The sequence below is a fragment of the Callithrix jacchus genome, chromosome 1, assembly GCF_049354715.1.
Source record: "Callithrix jacchus isolate 240 chromosome 1, calJac240_pri, whole genome shotgun sequence".
NCBI lineage: Eukaryota > Metazoa > Chordata > Mammalia > Primates > Cebidae > Callithrix > Callithrix jacchus.
In genome coordinates, this window is record NC_133502.1 from 167,617,837 (window position 1) to 167,633,564 (window position 15,728).

The 15,728-nt window shown below is 39.3% G+C and overlaps 1 protein-coding gene across 2 annotated transcripts in view; it reads right to left on the reverse strand.

Annotated features, from left to right (window-relative positions):
- The window catches only part of BRINP1 (BMP/retinoic acid inducible neural specific 1), a 200,973-nt gene that overhangs the window by 65,149 nt on the left and 120,096 nt on the right, over nucleotides 1-15,728 (reverse strand). Inside the window, exons 3-5 of one of the 2 annotated variants that reach the window (XM_002743254.7) lie at nucleotides 15,332-15,522; nucleotides 8,745-8,914; nucleotides 5,773-5,878 (exon numbers count right to left, since the gene is read on the reverse strand). In XM_002743254.7, the coding sequence (XP_002743300.1) occupies nucleotides 5,773-5,878; nucleotides 8,745-8,914; nucleotides 15,332-15,522 (467 nt within the window). Of the gene's footprint in view, nucleotides 1-5,772; nucleotides 5,879-8,744; nucleotides 8,915-15,331; nucleotides 15,546-15,728 lie in introns of both variants that reach the window. The other variant, XM_078375351.1, reaches the window with a different exon arrangement.

Sequence of the window (15,728 nt, forward strand, 5' to 3'; positions counted from 1 at the left end):
GTTCTTAATCCACCAAAATAACCTCCTGCAGAATCTGCCCTCCCAGCCTCATTCAAAGGAATGAGAAGAGGAATAGAGAAATATAGAACAAACTCATTTGAAGAAGACTGAAGTTAGGCTGAGTTAAAATTCCAGCTCAACCACTTATTAAATAACCTCTCTTGGCCCTGGTTTCTTCACCTGCAAAATGGGAATGTTATTTATTCCTTCCTCATGGGAATCATGTTGAGGATTAAAAATATAATAAAAACAATTAAACAATTTAAAAGTTAAAATAAACATATAAATAAATAAGCCAAAATAAATCTAACAAAAATAAATTAGCACAATCTCGGCATTTAGGGATGCACTGAAAAAATAGTATCTACTGTCATTTCTGGCTTCTCCAACCTCAGTTTATGCAGCCTGTCCTCCAGCTTGGCTGAACCACATCCCATTTTCCCATGCCTCTCTGCTTTATTCACGTTCTCACTTTGCAGAGGATGTCAACATAGGACATGTTATTAAATAAAGCTTTAATAGATACGTATTGCATATACAGAAATGCACACATAAAAATAAAGCATGTACAGCTTTTTGAATTTTCACAAAGCAAACACAGCCATGTGCTGCCACCCAGATTAAAACAAACCAAAAAAAGAAAAAAAAATAACAGAACATTACCAATATCCCCAGAAATAGCTCTCACCCCTTCAGCCACTGCCTCATTCCTCTCCCTAAAGGTTAACACTCTCTGGACTTCTAAAACCATACATTTGTTTTTACTTTTTTTTCACTCATCTAGATATAGAATCCCACAGGCTGCCCTTGTTTATGTCTGACTTATTTCACTCAATGCTGTGTTTGTTGCATGAAACAGTGGTTTATTCTTTCTTATTTCTGTATGATAGCTCGTTGTATGAGTGTATGACAATTTATTTATCCATTGTCTTGTTGATGGACATTTAAGTTGTTTCCGATTGGAGTTATTTGAAATAGAGCTGCCGTGAACATTTATGTCTTCTGGTAAGCATGTTTTCATAGAAGTTGGAATTGATGGGTCATAGGACAAGAACATGTACAGTCTTTTCTAGATACTGCCAAGAGTTTTCTGAAATGGTTGTACCAATTTGTGTTCCTAGAAGCTATGTGCCTAAGATGCCATTGCTTCACATTGTCCCCCCTTGACATTGTTAGTCTTTTTTCACCCGAGTCATGCTCATTGCTGTATTATGATAGTAAATTGTGACCTTAATTTACACAGGTTTTTTTTTTTTTTGACTAGGAGAGTTGAACATCTAAGTGTTGGCATTTTGACATCCTTATTTGTGAAGTGCTTGTTCATGTCGTTCATTTTCTTTTCTTACCAGACCATTTGCTTTTTTCTTATTAACTTCAGGAGTTTAAAAATATATATATTCTATAAGTGTTCTTTTTCAGGCACATGTATTACAAATATTTTCTTCCACTCTATGGCTTGTATTCTTATAGTATTAATACTATTTCGATAAACACAAATTTTAATTTTAATGTATCCAATGTATCAGCCTTTTTTTGCCTTATATGTAGTGTATCTTTGCATCCTGCTAAATAAATATGAGCTTACTCCAAAATCATGACATAATCTGTCTTATATTTTAGAAGCCCTTTTGTTTTGTCTTCCACTAGGAGAATATGATACTTCCCCAGAACTTTTTTTCCTATGACTACTCTACCTGAACAGACAGAATGAATCACTCCCTTTTCTGAATCCCCATAATTCTATGCCTTATTTTATTATTGCTATTAGGTTATGTCTTATCTTGAAACATAGATACTTGCCCATCTATCCTTTCTATCTCATCCCCATACTCCAGTCACTCAATCATCTAAATTCTTTAGTCTTTTCACTAAATCCTCATCATAATACCTCCTAAGAGGCTGGGCATGGTGGCTCATGCCTATAATCTCAACACTTTGGGAGGCCTAGGTGGGTGGATCACGAAGTCAGGAGTTCAAGACCAGCCTGACCAACATGGTAAAACCCCATCTCCACCAAAAATACAAAAAAAAAAAAAAAATAGCTGGGTGTGGTGGCTCATGCCTTTAATCCCAGCTACTCAGGAGGCTGAGGCAGAAGAATTGCTTGAACACGGGAGGCAGTGAACTGAGGTCATGCCTCTGCACTCCAGTCTGGGCAACAGAGCAAGACTCTGTCTAAAAATAATAATAATAATAATGCCTCCTAAGTAACTCTGGAATTGCTCCTAACTGTCACCAACCTCTAATCCACTGCCCCTAATTAACTGCCCACATAAGAGTCAGAATGGTCTTCTAAATCAATCTCTTCATGCTACTTCTATTTAAAAACAATTGCATTGTATCTACTGCTCTCAAATTAACTTTCAACTCAGTAATGTGCTGCAGGAGCCTTCTAGGACTTGAAGGATTATCTTGTCTTTCTCACCATTGATGTCCTGGTTTAATCTCACAAGAGTTTCTTATTTCTTTGAATATCCCTTCATAAAGATCCTCTGTATGCCTCTCGATCCATGCCTTTGTCCTCCTATTTATCCTTTAGGTCTTATCCTATATATCTTTTTGGCAGAAAACTTTCCTGACTCCCTGATATGTTAAGTCCCCATACTGTCTAATGCCATATAAACCTTATTCTTTTTCTCCATTAAAATTTATGACACCTACTATTATTTGTTTGAAGTTCATCTTCTCTAATAGAATTTATGTTTCCTTGGGGCAGAAACAATGTCTGCCTTGTTCACCACTTTATTTTTTTGTCTATCTCATTACCAACATGACTTCTTTAAAAATACATTTGTTGAATTGAACTGATTTATGATGATATGCCTGGGGTCTAGTGTATTGGTTTTGGCATGTAGTTAGTCTCAATAAAGGTTATGTAATTCATCATTTTCATAATATCCTAGAATCAGTGTTGAGAAGAACTTAAAACTACCTACTTCAATCACCCAAACTGACACTTAAATAATCTCTATTATAACATTTGTACCAAAATATAACCTACTTATAGTCACCTGGTAATAGAGAGTCACTGCATCCTTTAGCAGATCATTCCCGGTTTGGTCATAAATGTGTACTAGAAAGATCCATCTTACGCTGAGTTAAAAACTGGGATCCTTGTAATTTCCCCCTTCCTACTAGATTGGGATTGGTCCATTTTATTAATATTACTGGGGCTGATTCTCTTTTCTGCAAGATAGCCTTTTAGGTATCTGCAGCAAGTCATTTTGTTTCAATTTAACCTTCTATTACTATTTATCATAGTAAAACACTTTCTCAAGAAAAACTGCAGTTTCTCAACGTCCCTCCTGGGGCATGCATGATGCTCAAACACAGATCCAATCCTCCAGGTGTACTCTTACCCATCTAGGGCAGGGCAGTAGGCCTTCCACCACCCTTTCTATTCATAGCATACTTATAATGTTCTCATGGAAGATCTAGATTTTGGAGAACATAAGTCTTATACAATAGTTGTTGTTTTAAAAAAAATATGAATTCAAAATTAGATATAAACCAAGTATGTATTTAGAAGGAGAAAAGGTGGACACTTGGAAGGTGTGAAATCCTTGAACCTTAAGCTGCATTGGCTTCAGGTAAATCAACCTCTAAATGTCCCTAAGATCTCAATAATTTCCTTGGTAGGAATATCTCATTAACCCCTTCTATTTTTGTTCCATTTATAACTCACAGATCTTTCCACCCTCAGTATGCACAGCAGGGTGATTAAACACAGACTGGAGCTCCATTGTCTGGATTCAAATCCTGGCTCACACTTCACAAGGTCTCTATAGGTATCCCATGAACTAACACATTGAAAATCCTGGCACACACAAGGAAAATCTGTCTGTCTTGTCTACTTTCTTAACAGGCATTAGCAAATCTTTCTGTCTACTCTTTTTTCTACTAAAGATGGTAGGGTTATGCTCCATGTATTTAAGATTCTAGTGTGTTGTGTTTTGTTATTTAATAGTAAATCACTTTCTTGGCCTGAATTTTCCTGAGGGATTTTTATTTACTGGTATCAAGTGACTCTACCAAGCCCCCCATGCAGGTTAGAAAACAGAAGATGTAGCCAGGTACGGTGGTTCATGCCTGTAATCCCAGCACTTTGGGATGAGTGCTGAGGCAGACTGATTACTGAGAACAGGAGTTCGAAACCAGTCTGGCCAACAAGATGAAATCCTGTCTCTACTAAAAGTACAAAAATTAGCCAGGCCTGTTGGTGTGCTCCTGTAATCCTAGCTACTCAGGAAGCTGAGGCAGGAGAATCACTTGAACCTGGGTGGTGGAAGTTACAGTGAGCCAAGATTGCGCTACTGCACTCCAGCCTGGGTGATACAGTGAGACTCCATTTCAAAATAAATAAATAAGAAAGAAAAAGAAAACAGATGATGTTTTCTAACCATCTTATGTAACAGGAGCATGAATCAAAGAGTTGCCAAGGAACCCAAATACAAAAATCATATTAGCTCTTCACAGCTTTACCTGCCAATCTCAACCCAACTTTCTCCCACTGACATTCAGAATCACCTTTATCATGCACCTTTATAGAAGGTCACATTTTTAGTCTGTTCAAAGTTAAAGCATGCCATTTTTTTTCTGACTATAAAGTTAATATATGATCATTGTAGAGAAGTTAGAAAAGAAACTAGATGCCTAAAATACACCATCTATAACCTAGCGATCCAGAGGTAAGCTCTTCTAATACCTGGGCTTATTTCCTTGCTACATTATTTTTATTTGTCTCTTTAAATTATTAAGATCATGCCATCCATTCAATCAGAAACCTTTCATTTAATAAATAACAATATATCAAATTATTTTCACATATTATTGGAAATTCTTTATAAACATCAGTACCAGCTTAATATTATGTTGTATTAACATAATATAATTCACTTAGTCTTCTCATGTAAAAATTAAAATCCTAAATTTTTTGATATAATACATAATGGTTTTTAAAAACAGTGCTCTGTGTACTTAAAGCCTTCTCCAACTCTTCACTGCAATCTCCTCTCCTCTTTATAATGTGAATTAATAAAGACACAATTACTATTTTAAAGAATATATTTTCTTTAAAATAATAAATATATATGAATAACCTAACAAAAACTTGACATATACAGACACCAAAGAAATACAGATATTTATAAACATCAACAGATTAATCCCTATACTGGTTGCATTTTCACTAGTCACGTCTGAAAGTATCTTTCTCTCTAGAGCCCAGCAAGCATTGAAAATGATTATTTGTAATCTCTGCAAAAGCATGTGAGTGTATGTATATATTTAAGACTATGAATGATTAGCAAACAAAAGAAAAAAAATTACAGAGAATCAAAAATTTCCATAAATGTCCTATTTTGTGAGGATTAAAATAATACCCATTGAAAATCAAAAACAATAATGCAGAAAATTCAGACAATGTGATATGAAACTTTAATAATATATTAGGTCTGAGGCATCTATAAATAAAACCATTTAGACATTTTCATGAAAATGATCAGATACATACAGCTTACATTTCCTTACTTTCTATCTGAAAACTAATTAATAATCATAAATTTAATGCCCTGCATATGTTAAAATTCTAAATGTATATGTATATACCATATCATAGTGGTCTAATTTCCATATTTGCAGTTTTTATTAGATTTTCTATGCTCCATCTTCTTTATTCTCCCTTCACACCATCCCTCCTGATCCCCTCCCCACCATATCACGTCCATGCTGCCTCTTCCAACACTGACCCCACTTTTTCCACTGGCTTCCTACCTTGAAGGTGCAGTTTGCTCTCCGTGCTTTGCAGAAGGACAGAACTCACAGAGTCCAGATTGTCATAGCTGTTACAGCCCAGAGGCCCAGTGCGTGTCTCTGTGACCTGCAGCAGATATCAAATGAGACAGGTGTGAGACAGGAGTCCTTGTCTAGGACATACCCCGAAGAGTCATATCCAAGCAGAGTAAAGCAAGCAGAGAAGGCCTCCTGGTTCGAGTCAATGGTTTGAGTCCTGAGCTCTGTGCCTGTGTCTGGGACCAAGCACAGCTATGACTGAGTAGACAGGCTAGCAGGGTGGTCAAGCACACAGACTGCATGGCTGTTTCTACCAGTGGTTCTCAATTCACATGGTGACTGGAACCCTGTGACCTAGGGAAGCCAATTGACTTCTCTGAGCATCTGCAAACCAAAGCTAGTAACTCTCTTCCAGAAAGGTTGTGAGACCAGGTATGATGGGTCTAAATGACTGGCACATGGCATGTGTTCTGTAATGGGTAACTTATTATCAAATGGCTCTATAAATTGTAACGAGTACATATACACCATTATTAGGCAAGAACAAGAAAATGATACCTATTTTCCTAAAGAAGTTTTAGCAAGAAACATAATTGTGCTGCCACTGGAGAAACTGACCCAATCCTGTGGCTGTGCATTTCCAGAATATTGTCTTAGAAAGACTTAAGGTAGTGGATAAGAGAGGAGTAGCTCTTCGAAAAGATAACCTTGAAACAAGAATGGCTTAGTATGAAAAGAAGCCTCTTCATTTATTTAGCCTTTGCTTCCCATTCTTTAGGGTTATTTTGAAGTTTTCATCCAACTAAAAAAACACAGCATCCACTGTAGGGAATAATGACTGGGGAGGCAGTCACAAGCACCTTCTCTGCCCTTTTCTAGCTGTGAAACCTTGGATCAGTAACTTTCTCTTTCTAAGCCTCACCTTCCCCATCTATAAAATGTCAGTAATGCTCTTAATAGCAAAATAAGTTTAAGAGATTATATTTTTGAAGTATTTAGTGGGTAGGGTGCAGTAATATTTAGTAAATGGCAAATAATTAGGTTTGGTTGTGTTTTCTAAATAACTTATTTTTATATACAAAATAATAACGTATTTATTATTAAGTGAGAGTTAAACTTACCTATTTATTTTCCTAAAGATACCTATGGTGGGAAGAAGGGTGAATGAGCAAAACTTCTCCACCCGGGTTAGTGGCTGGTCTTAATCAAACCCACCAGTGAGACAAGTTTTAGACAGCTTGGTCTTGAGGTAGTGGTAATAAATGGCATGAAAAATCCAAGGGCCAAATTAAGTGCAGAAGACAGTGCCTACTCTAAGAAATGGTTTCTTGAGTGGCCTCTGTGCAATTTCTCTGAGAAATTCCTCCTACATAGGCAGACTGCACTTCCAGGATACACAAAAGAGGATTATTTTCTGACAGAGCTTCAATATCTCAATTTCACATCCCATCCAGGGTGGAGAGAAACATTTGGTGATAATGAAAACCAGGCCTTTGAGGCACTCTGACTCCAATGGCTTCATAAAGATTCATCTCTCTGCACCAAGTTCCCTAACAACATAATCCCCCAAATATAGGCAATTCTTCTCAGATAAACCGGCCCTTTGTTTGTCAGTCTGATTTATTTCTCTCCTTACTGCCTCCCTCCTCAGTACCTCTCCTCTTCCACATTTTTCTCTCTCCTTAGTCAATTTCTGACTCATCTGCCAGCCTTGACAGGGTAAGACCCCTTGGCCTTATCCTCACCCTTTTTCCCTACAGATATCTTGGAAAGGCTTAATATAAAGCTAGGTCCGCATTTTATTTCAAAGAAATTAAAGACTGAGATGTAAAATGCAGGCATAATCTGGTAAAAGAACATTTGAGATGGAAACATCTGCACTAAAACCCTCAGAAGAACAAACACTTTATGTGGAGAACGTCCTCCCACACTCTCTTTATGGAGGCTGTCTCTGAATCTGCTGCGTGTAAAATGAAATCTTGTTATAAAATTCCTGTGCTCTAAGGCACTCAATTGAAAGTCCATGGCTGCTTTTCTCAATGTGACCATTTAATTTTTAATTAGCTAGAACTGAATAAACTTAAACAATGAGCTCCTCAGTAGCCACATTTTAGGTGTGTTCAATAACCCCATGTGACTAGGGGCTACTATCTCGGCTAACACAGATACAGGGCCTTTCCATCACCTTAGAAGGTTCTACTGGACAGCACTGGTGTAGACAGGCATAGGTCAGCAAACAACAGAGCACCTGTTTTGATAACCTCATATTGGAACACAACCATGCCCATTTGTTTATATATCATCTATGGCTGCTTTTACACTACAACAGCACAGATGAGTAATAGCAACACAGGCCATGCAGTCCACCAACCCCCAAATAATTACTGTTTGGTCCTCTACAGAAAAGTTTTGCTGACCCCTGGTCTAAAGAGCAGAGTTCTAGTCCCTGTTAAGTTATTCTCTAACTGTGTAACCCTCAGAATAAGGCTTTAAACTTTTAACCTCAGTTTTTCCATCTGTAAAATGGGAGTGGAAAGGAAAGAATAAAAAACATAGATGTTTCAAATATTGCTGAGCTAGGCGTCAGTAATGTCATTGTTGCTAGCTCTGAAACCTCAGGAAAATCATTCACCTCTTCATAGTCTGTGTTTCTTCTTCTAGAAAGGAGATTTGATAATCTCCATACACAAGACTGAATGAGAGAACTGTTGATAATTCTGCCATGACTATAGCCAGGATACTCTAGCAAATCAGTCCCTATGGCTACTGGAATGACAATGCACATTGATATTACAGGGCATGTGAGAATATCAGTCAGAGCAGCTGGCAGAGGGCACCATGAGCTACATGGTTATGAACCTAGAAATTGTATTTGCCCATCCACTCTCAGAATGCCTGTATTGCAGTGCTGTTGTATTGAGAGCCTGCCACCCAAATCCACCCTCAAGCTGTACCTTGATTGCTCCAGTTGATATCTGGATCTCATGAAGCCTCCTCATGGTGCCATCGCGGTCAACAAAGTAGGATGATGCGAGCTGGTGCAGAGCTTCAACGCTTTGAGTGGCATTCCCTGACTTCCTGTCGAGGCGGCTTTTGTCCATGTACATGGTCAAAGCCTCCTCTCCTGGATGGGAAAGAAAAGTAGGTAAGAAGTTTGTCAAGCTTTCATGTGGGAGGACAGGCATGGCAACCTGGATATTGAAAACAGCCTTAAATCTCCAACCAGTTTGGCCCACATTTCCTTCTGCCTCTAAAAATCAAGAGCACGATGAAAATAAACTGTCCAGACGTGGCTGTAAACACCAGGCTCCATTAGGACAAGGATCATTAAAAATCCCCCAGCAACAAAGTCCAACCCCTAATAATTGACTTCATGCTTCTCACCAGCATCATCTTACAACCAAAGCCTCTTCTCCTCTTCCAAGAAAGTTCAGCCTCTTCTATACGATGGCAAATGTGGCATAGATACTCTTCTTCTTTTTTCCTCCTCCTCTGGCTCCTCATTGTCATTCAGTTCCTCCTTTCCTTCTGCTCTCCCATCTCCCCTTATTTCATTTCTTCCTTCTTTCCTTTTCTCTTTACCCTTCCCCTCCCCTGATCTTTTCTTAATAGATAAATGAATAGATGGATAAACAGATATTTGGTTGGATGCAAATGGATGAATGGTAGACATGTTAAAATAAATGTAGATGTAAATTTAAAAATATACATTTTCTTCTGTGAATTTTTTCTTAGATATGCTCACGTAGAATAAAACACTGTTAAACTAGTTGACTTATAATTTGGATAAAAAACTGTTTATTCAGAACTCCAGAAAGAAAGTTACAGGAAGCTACCTCTACTCTCTATCAACTTCATGAACAAGGGCATGTTTCTCTTTTTATTCATTCTAAGATGCTTTCTTTGGTAAATAGTTGAAAACCTAAAACCACATTATCACAAACTAGTGCAAATTTTTTTTTCAGTTTTAGGGTACATATGCAGAATGTGCAGTTTTGTTACATAAACAAACGTGTGCCATGGTGGTTTACTGCACCCGTTAGCTATTTTTCCTAATGCTCTCCCTCCCTCATCCCAACCCCCAATAGTCCCAGTGTGTGTTTTTGCCCTCACTGTGTTCCCATCGTTCAGCAATAAGTGAGAACATGTGGTGTTTGGTTCTCTGTTCCTGCCTTAGTTTGCTGAGGATAATGGCTTCCAGCTCCATATATGTCCCTGCAAAGGATATAATCTCATTCCTTTTTATGGCTGTATAGTATTCCATGGTGTATATGTACCATATTATCTTTATCCAGTCTATGATTGCTAGGCATTTGAGTTGATTCCATGTCTTTGTTATAGTGAATAGTGCTACAATGAACATATGCATGCATGGATCTTTGTAATAGGATTTATATTCCTTTTGGAATGGGATTCCCATTCCCAATCCCAGTAATGGGATTGCTGGTATAAATGGTATTTCTGGTTCTAGATCTTTGAGGAATCACCACACTTTCTTCCACAATGGTTGAACAAATTTACACTCCCACCAACAGTGTAAAGGTGTTTGTTCAATTGATTGATCCTTTTTTTTTCTCAATTGATTTCTCCTTTTTGTCTTTTTCAACGTAGTTGCCAGAAGATTTAAAAGAGGCCTATGTGGCTCACACTTGAGGCCATATCATATATCTGTTGGCGAATGCTAGTCTAGAGATAGAGAGTCATAGGACATTATTTCAATATACCAGGTGAACAGCCAAGGCAGAGGAATACACAGAATGCAACACAGACCAGAGAAAGGGTAGGCAGCTGTATCCTGCAGATAATGCAGACTACAAGGCCTGGACCATACGGCAGGATACAGCATCAGTTTTAAGCCAAATCTATTCAGGGTCCTGGGGTGGCCAATCTGTACAGCAACCTGAATAGATTATACTTTGAATTCCAGGGGCCATGGGAAGTGCGGCCGAGGAACAAGGACTCCATCCAATATATCTTTCTATTGTTCCAATGCTTATCTTAGGGTCTCATAAAGAATAGACGTTCAGTTATCAGATATAATATGGGCTCTCTAGCTATATCTTTTGCTGCTCTCTGGGTTTGCTCTACCCTGTACAAATGTGTCCCATTATCCCTCATTGTTAGGACTTCTATTTTTCTGTTTTACTACTGGCTAACATATATACATCCCTCAGGTATCACCTAAGACACATCACTTCTCCTAAGATGCCTTCCCTCAGTACTTCACTCCTTACCTGAACTAGATTAGTAACTCTCAGGTTTCACAGGCCAAGGCTTGAGTTGAGTTCATGGTAAAGTGCTCATGTTTGCAGTTTCCCCAGAAACTTTACTATTATGTAGTAACATGTGATTGTCTATCCTTTGGCCCCCACAGCAACCTGAATAGATTTAACTTAAAACTGATGCTACATCTAATTATTGAGTTCTGGGGCCATGGGAAGTGGGGCAGGGGAACAAGGCCTCCATCCAATTCATCTTTTGAATGTTCCAAAGCTTATCCTAGGGTCTGATGAAGAACAGATGTTCAGTTATCAGTTGATGGATAAATGGATAGATAGTTGAATGGATGGGTATATAGATGAACAGGCAGCTGGGTGGAAAGGTAAAAGTTAAATAAGTGAATATGCTAAGAATTTGAGCCATGAAGCAGAAGAAATAAATGTTCCAAGTATCAGCTCAGGCTCTCTTAGGCACCCGTGAAAAAGAAGGTGAATCAAGCCCAGTTCCCTCTGGACTGAGAACTGGCAGGAGCAAACCTTAGATCAAGAGGGGTTAATGGGCTTCTTGCTGCATTATTAAGGCTTAACTTCTTGTTTATTAAGAGAATGTTCTGTTTAGAGTTGCTTTCCCCCTTGGGCATTCCTGCAAATTGCCTCTTCACCCCACATAGGCCTTTCCTGAGTATTTCTGTTCTCCAGGAGACTTGGCCTCACTCTCTGCAGCACCTTGTCTCAGAGGTGAAGAAAATGGAGCTCTCAGAGGAAATGAGGAAGAGTGGGAGCTGATCCTGTTATCTTTTGAGTCAATAGGATATTTTGTTCCCAGATAGAGGTTGAGGTGTATGGATTTTAGACCTCTGGGACATAACTCTCCCTTTCCTTCAGAGCCCCTGTGATTTTATTCTCAGTCTTCCTGTAGGTCAAGGGAGCCTCTCCAAAAATGCAGGCAGGAAAATAATAAATACACACATAAACAGAAAAGATGAGCCTTCCTGTATAAAAAGACATCCATGCAACACACACACTCACATGCATGGGCCATCTCACATTCACACACACATATATCCATGTTGCAACCATATATATGTGAGCAATGTGTACACATGTGTGCAGTATGCATGAATACATGCTCATGGATAAATTAACTCAATTCTAAGCAGGAATAGGCTTGGTGGACATCGTCTATACATGTAGGCATTTGTGCACATCTGTTTACACAGATGTACTTTCATGCATGCATAGTCATACATGCAAGTTTAATTACACGTGTCATACAGGCACCCAGTCTCCAAGGTGGTTCCATCAGCCCAAGACATGGTCATCAGGGGGACTAAGAAAAATTTCTATGCCTGTTTTCTTGTGTGTCCTTCCAGATGCACACTTTTTCCCTTTGCCACCCTTCATAAGAAAACATGTTGTGTTTTATGACTTTAATACATTCACCAAAAATCTGAAGGTCCCATGGAAATCTCTTATTTGTTGGCCCTCCTATCAGCTCTACTTCTCCATTCTCATAGCCTTTTCTTCCTCTCCCCCTCCCTAAAGAGCCAAACAAACACATGTATTTGTCTTATAGGTGACAGGTTAAGAAGCATCTTTTAGTATTTGATTATGCCCTTGTGAACTTACCTGACATGTCAAAGAGCTAATAAAGCTCAATGAATACAGTGGTCTTAGAAAAAAATTATAGTAAATAAAATTGTTTTCACCTCCTTGTTTATAGATAAAGAAATTGATATTCAGACAGAAAAGTGAGTTTCTCAGTATCTCCCACTCATCTAGTAAGTAGCAGAATTGGGCCTTAATCTGGATTTGCAAGTTTCTTAGCCCCATTAAGTAATAATAGTAATAGTAAGAACAAGAATAGTAACGTAGCAACAATTTGTTAAGTGTCAGACAGTGTGCTAAGCACTTTAAATTGATCATTTTATTTAATTTTTGCAATATGTATGAAGGACTATTATTGTTACTTACAAAAGAGGAAACTGAGACTTTGAGGATTGAACTACTTGCCAAGGTGACTGTGATGGTTAATAATGTCAACTTGATTGGAATGAGGGACGCAAAGTATTGTTCCTGGGTGTGTCTCTGAGGGTGTTGCCAAAGGAGATTAACATTTGAGTCAGTGGGCTGGGAAAGGCAGACCCACCCTCAGTCTGGGTGGGCACCATCTAATCAGCTGCCACTGTGGCTAGAGTAAAAGCACACAGAACGTGAAAAGACTAGACTGGCTTAGCCTGCCAGCCTACATCTTTCCACCATGCTAGATGCTTCCTGTCCTTGAGGTCTTCAGCTTTGGGACTTGGACTGGCTTCCTTGCTCCTCGGCTAGCAGACGGCCTATTGTGGGACCTTGTGATCATGTGAGTCAATAATCCTTCATAAAATCTCTTTTATCTGTACATCTACCTTATTAGTTCTGTCACTCTGGATAACCCTGACTAATGCAGTGACCCTAAGCTGGTGAACAGCAAGAGTCAGGACTGGAAGCCAGGGGATCAAACTCCAGAGCCTGCCCTTTCATTCCCTGCAATCCCCCCCCTCCCTTCTCTCACATTGCAGAGGAGGCTCTTAAAAAATATGTTTTCCGTAAGTGAATGAATGAAGTGATGATGTAAGAAAAGCTTCACATCATTTCTGGCACACACTGTTCCATCAACAGTAAATCTCTTTGCCTTCCCTCTCTCTACTCCTCCACACTGAGGGCTGAGGGAACATTTAGGGCCTGCTGTCCAACACTAGATCTCCATCCAAAGCTTTGCATATTTTAAAATGTTGTGTTGTAAAAACAGGAGAGGAATAACTCACCACCTCGCCTTAGAGAAATTAAAAATATATTTCATTGTGGAAGAAAAATCTTAGTTACTTGGGGTTTCCAGGAACTCAGACGAGAGCACAGCTTTTAATTTAAGAATTGAATTGGTCTCAATGCTTTTCTTTTCCCCCCAAGTGAAATGGGAGGCGAGAGATGTCCAAAGAAAAGGGCTCAGGTAATGCTATACTTAATGTAGAAATGAAGTCACTTTCACTTTAACATTTGAGTCAATGGATTGGGAAAGGCAGGCCCACCCTTCCTCTGGGTGGGTACCATCTAATCAGCTGTCAGCATGGCTAGAATAAAAGCAGATAGATCGTGAAAAGACTGGACCAGCTTAGCCTCCCAGTCTACATCTTTTCCCAGTGCTGGATGCTTCCTGTCCTTGCACACTGGGCTCCAAGTTCTTTAGCTTTGGAACTCAGACTGGCTTAGTGGATAATATCATTCTAAGAATGAATAAATTTACCTAACCAATCTCCCCACCACATTCCCCACATTATCACATTATGAATTGGGTCTCCCTCAAATTGTACACAGTATGCCAAGCCTAGAAAGCTTTGCCACCTCCCTTTACTTAATCAGCTCCTTGTAAGCAAAACTGTCACTTCCTCCAAGAAATCTACTGACCAGTTCAGTTGGTAGTGCTCAACACTTCTCTGAAGGAGAAGATCCCCTGTTACAAGTATACCTCAGTCTACTGTGCTTGTATCAATATGCCAATCTCTCTTAGCGGGGCATGGGCCATACCTAAATGCAGCTGGCAGCTTTGTAAGTAAGTTGCACAGTGATCTATCACTAAAGGGGCTTTCTCAAAGTTCAGTGAACCCAGTCACTGTGGCAAAACTGGTACCTAAGGGATTGCTCATAATATGAAATGATCCTTTCAGACAAGACCCACAAGCATCTGAAGGCACTAGTCTGTACCGTTTTCCATTCATCGTCTTTGCATTTATTTCCTTCCTCTTACCCTTGCTCTCTCAAACACGGACTGGCCCTGATGGGGAGGGATGGGTAAGGCTGAGCAAGGTGGAACAATTAGTCTGCTTTCCTATAAAACCTACTTTAAGCCCACAGGAGATACAAATTATAGCCTGTTTGTAAAATGATAACCTCGAGTTATCAGTCTCTGAAGTAGACTTAAATAAACAAAGCAGATTCCCTAAACAATACCTGAAATTTAATTATTTTCCCCGATTAAACCAAAGGAACCGAGACAATTATCAGATTTGGCATTTCTAATAAATGGAGCCAATTCCAAGGGTAAGCCATATTTTCAGAAAATTTAGTAAACTCTCAAATTAGACTGTCCCATAGAACTGAATCATCTCCTCCTAGGATATGATCACAACAGCCAAGACCATTTGGCTTATCTGGGTGTATATGCTTTTGTTTGATGTCTAATGGCAGAAAGGCTAAGAAGGCTTTGCTGTCAAGACATCCCACTCTCCCTTCCATCCCAGACCCAAAGTCATGGCAAGGCTCTGGCCCAGTGGCTGTGGACCTACCTCCCAATGTGGCTGAGATGAGCAGGTGGGTGCCGTACTTTTTGATGATGGTATCGATGAACTGCTGAGTGGTGGGTCTCCTGCCAAGCAGGCGGATGCTCCTTTGAAACTCCGGCATGAGGGGCACTGGATGGCGGACCAGATCTCTCCTCTCGATGGCTGTGTTTCTCACCTTCCAACGGGCAAACTCCCTGGGCAGGAGAAATGAGCAACACTCCTCAACTTACCACCACTGCCCTCAAGCCAAAGTCCACCCAACCATCCATCCAAGCATCTCTCCTTAAGTGGGAAAATGGCTACAATTTTAATATGTATCCAGTGATGCTTTGGTCTGCAGTTTCCAATCATCTTCAACCAACAAATATTTATTGAGTACTACTCTCGTCACAGGAATATT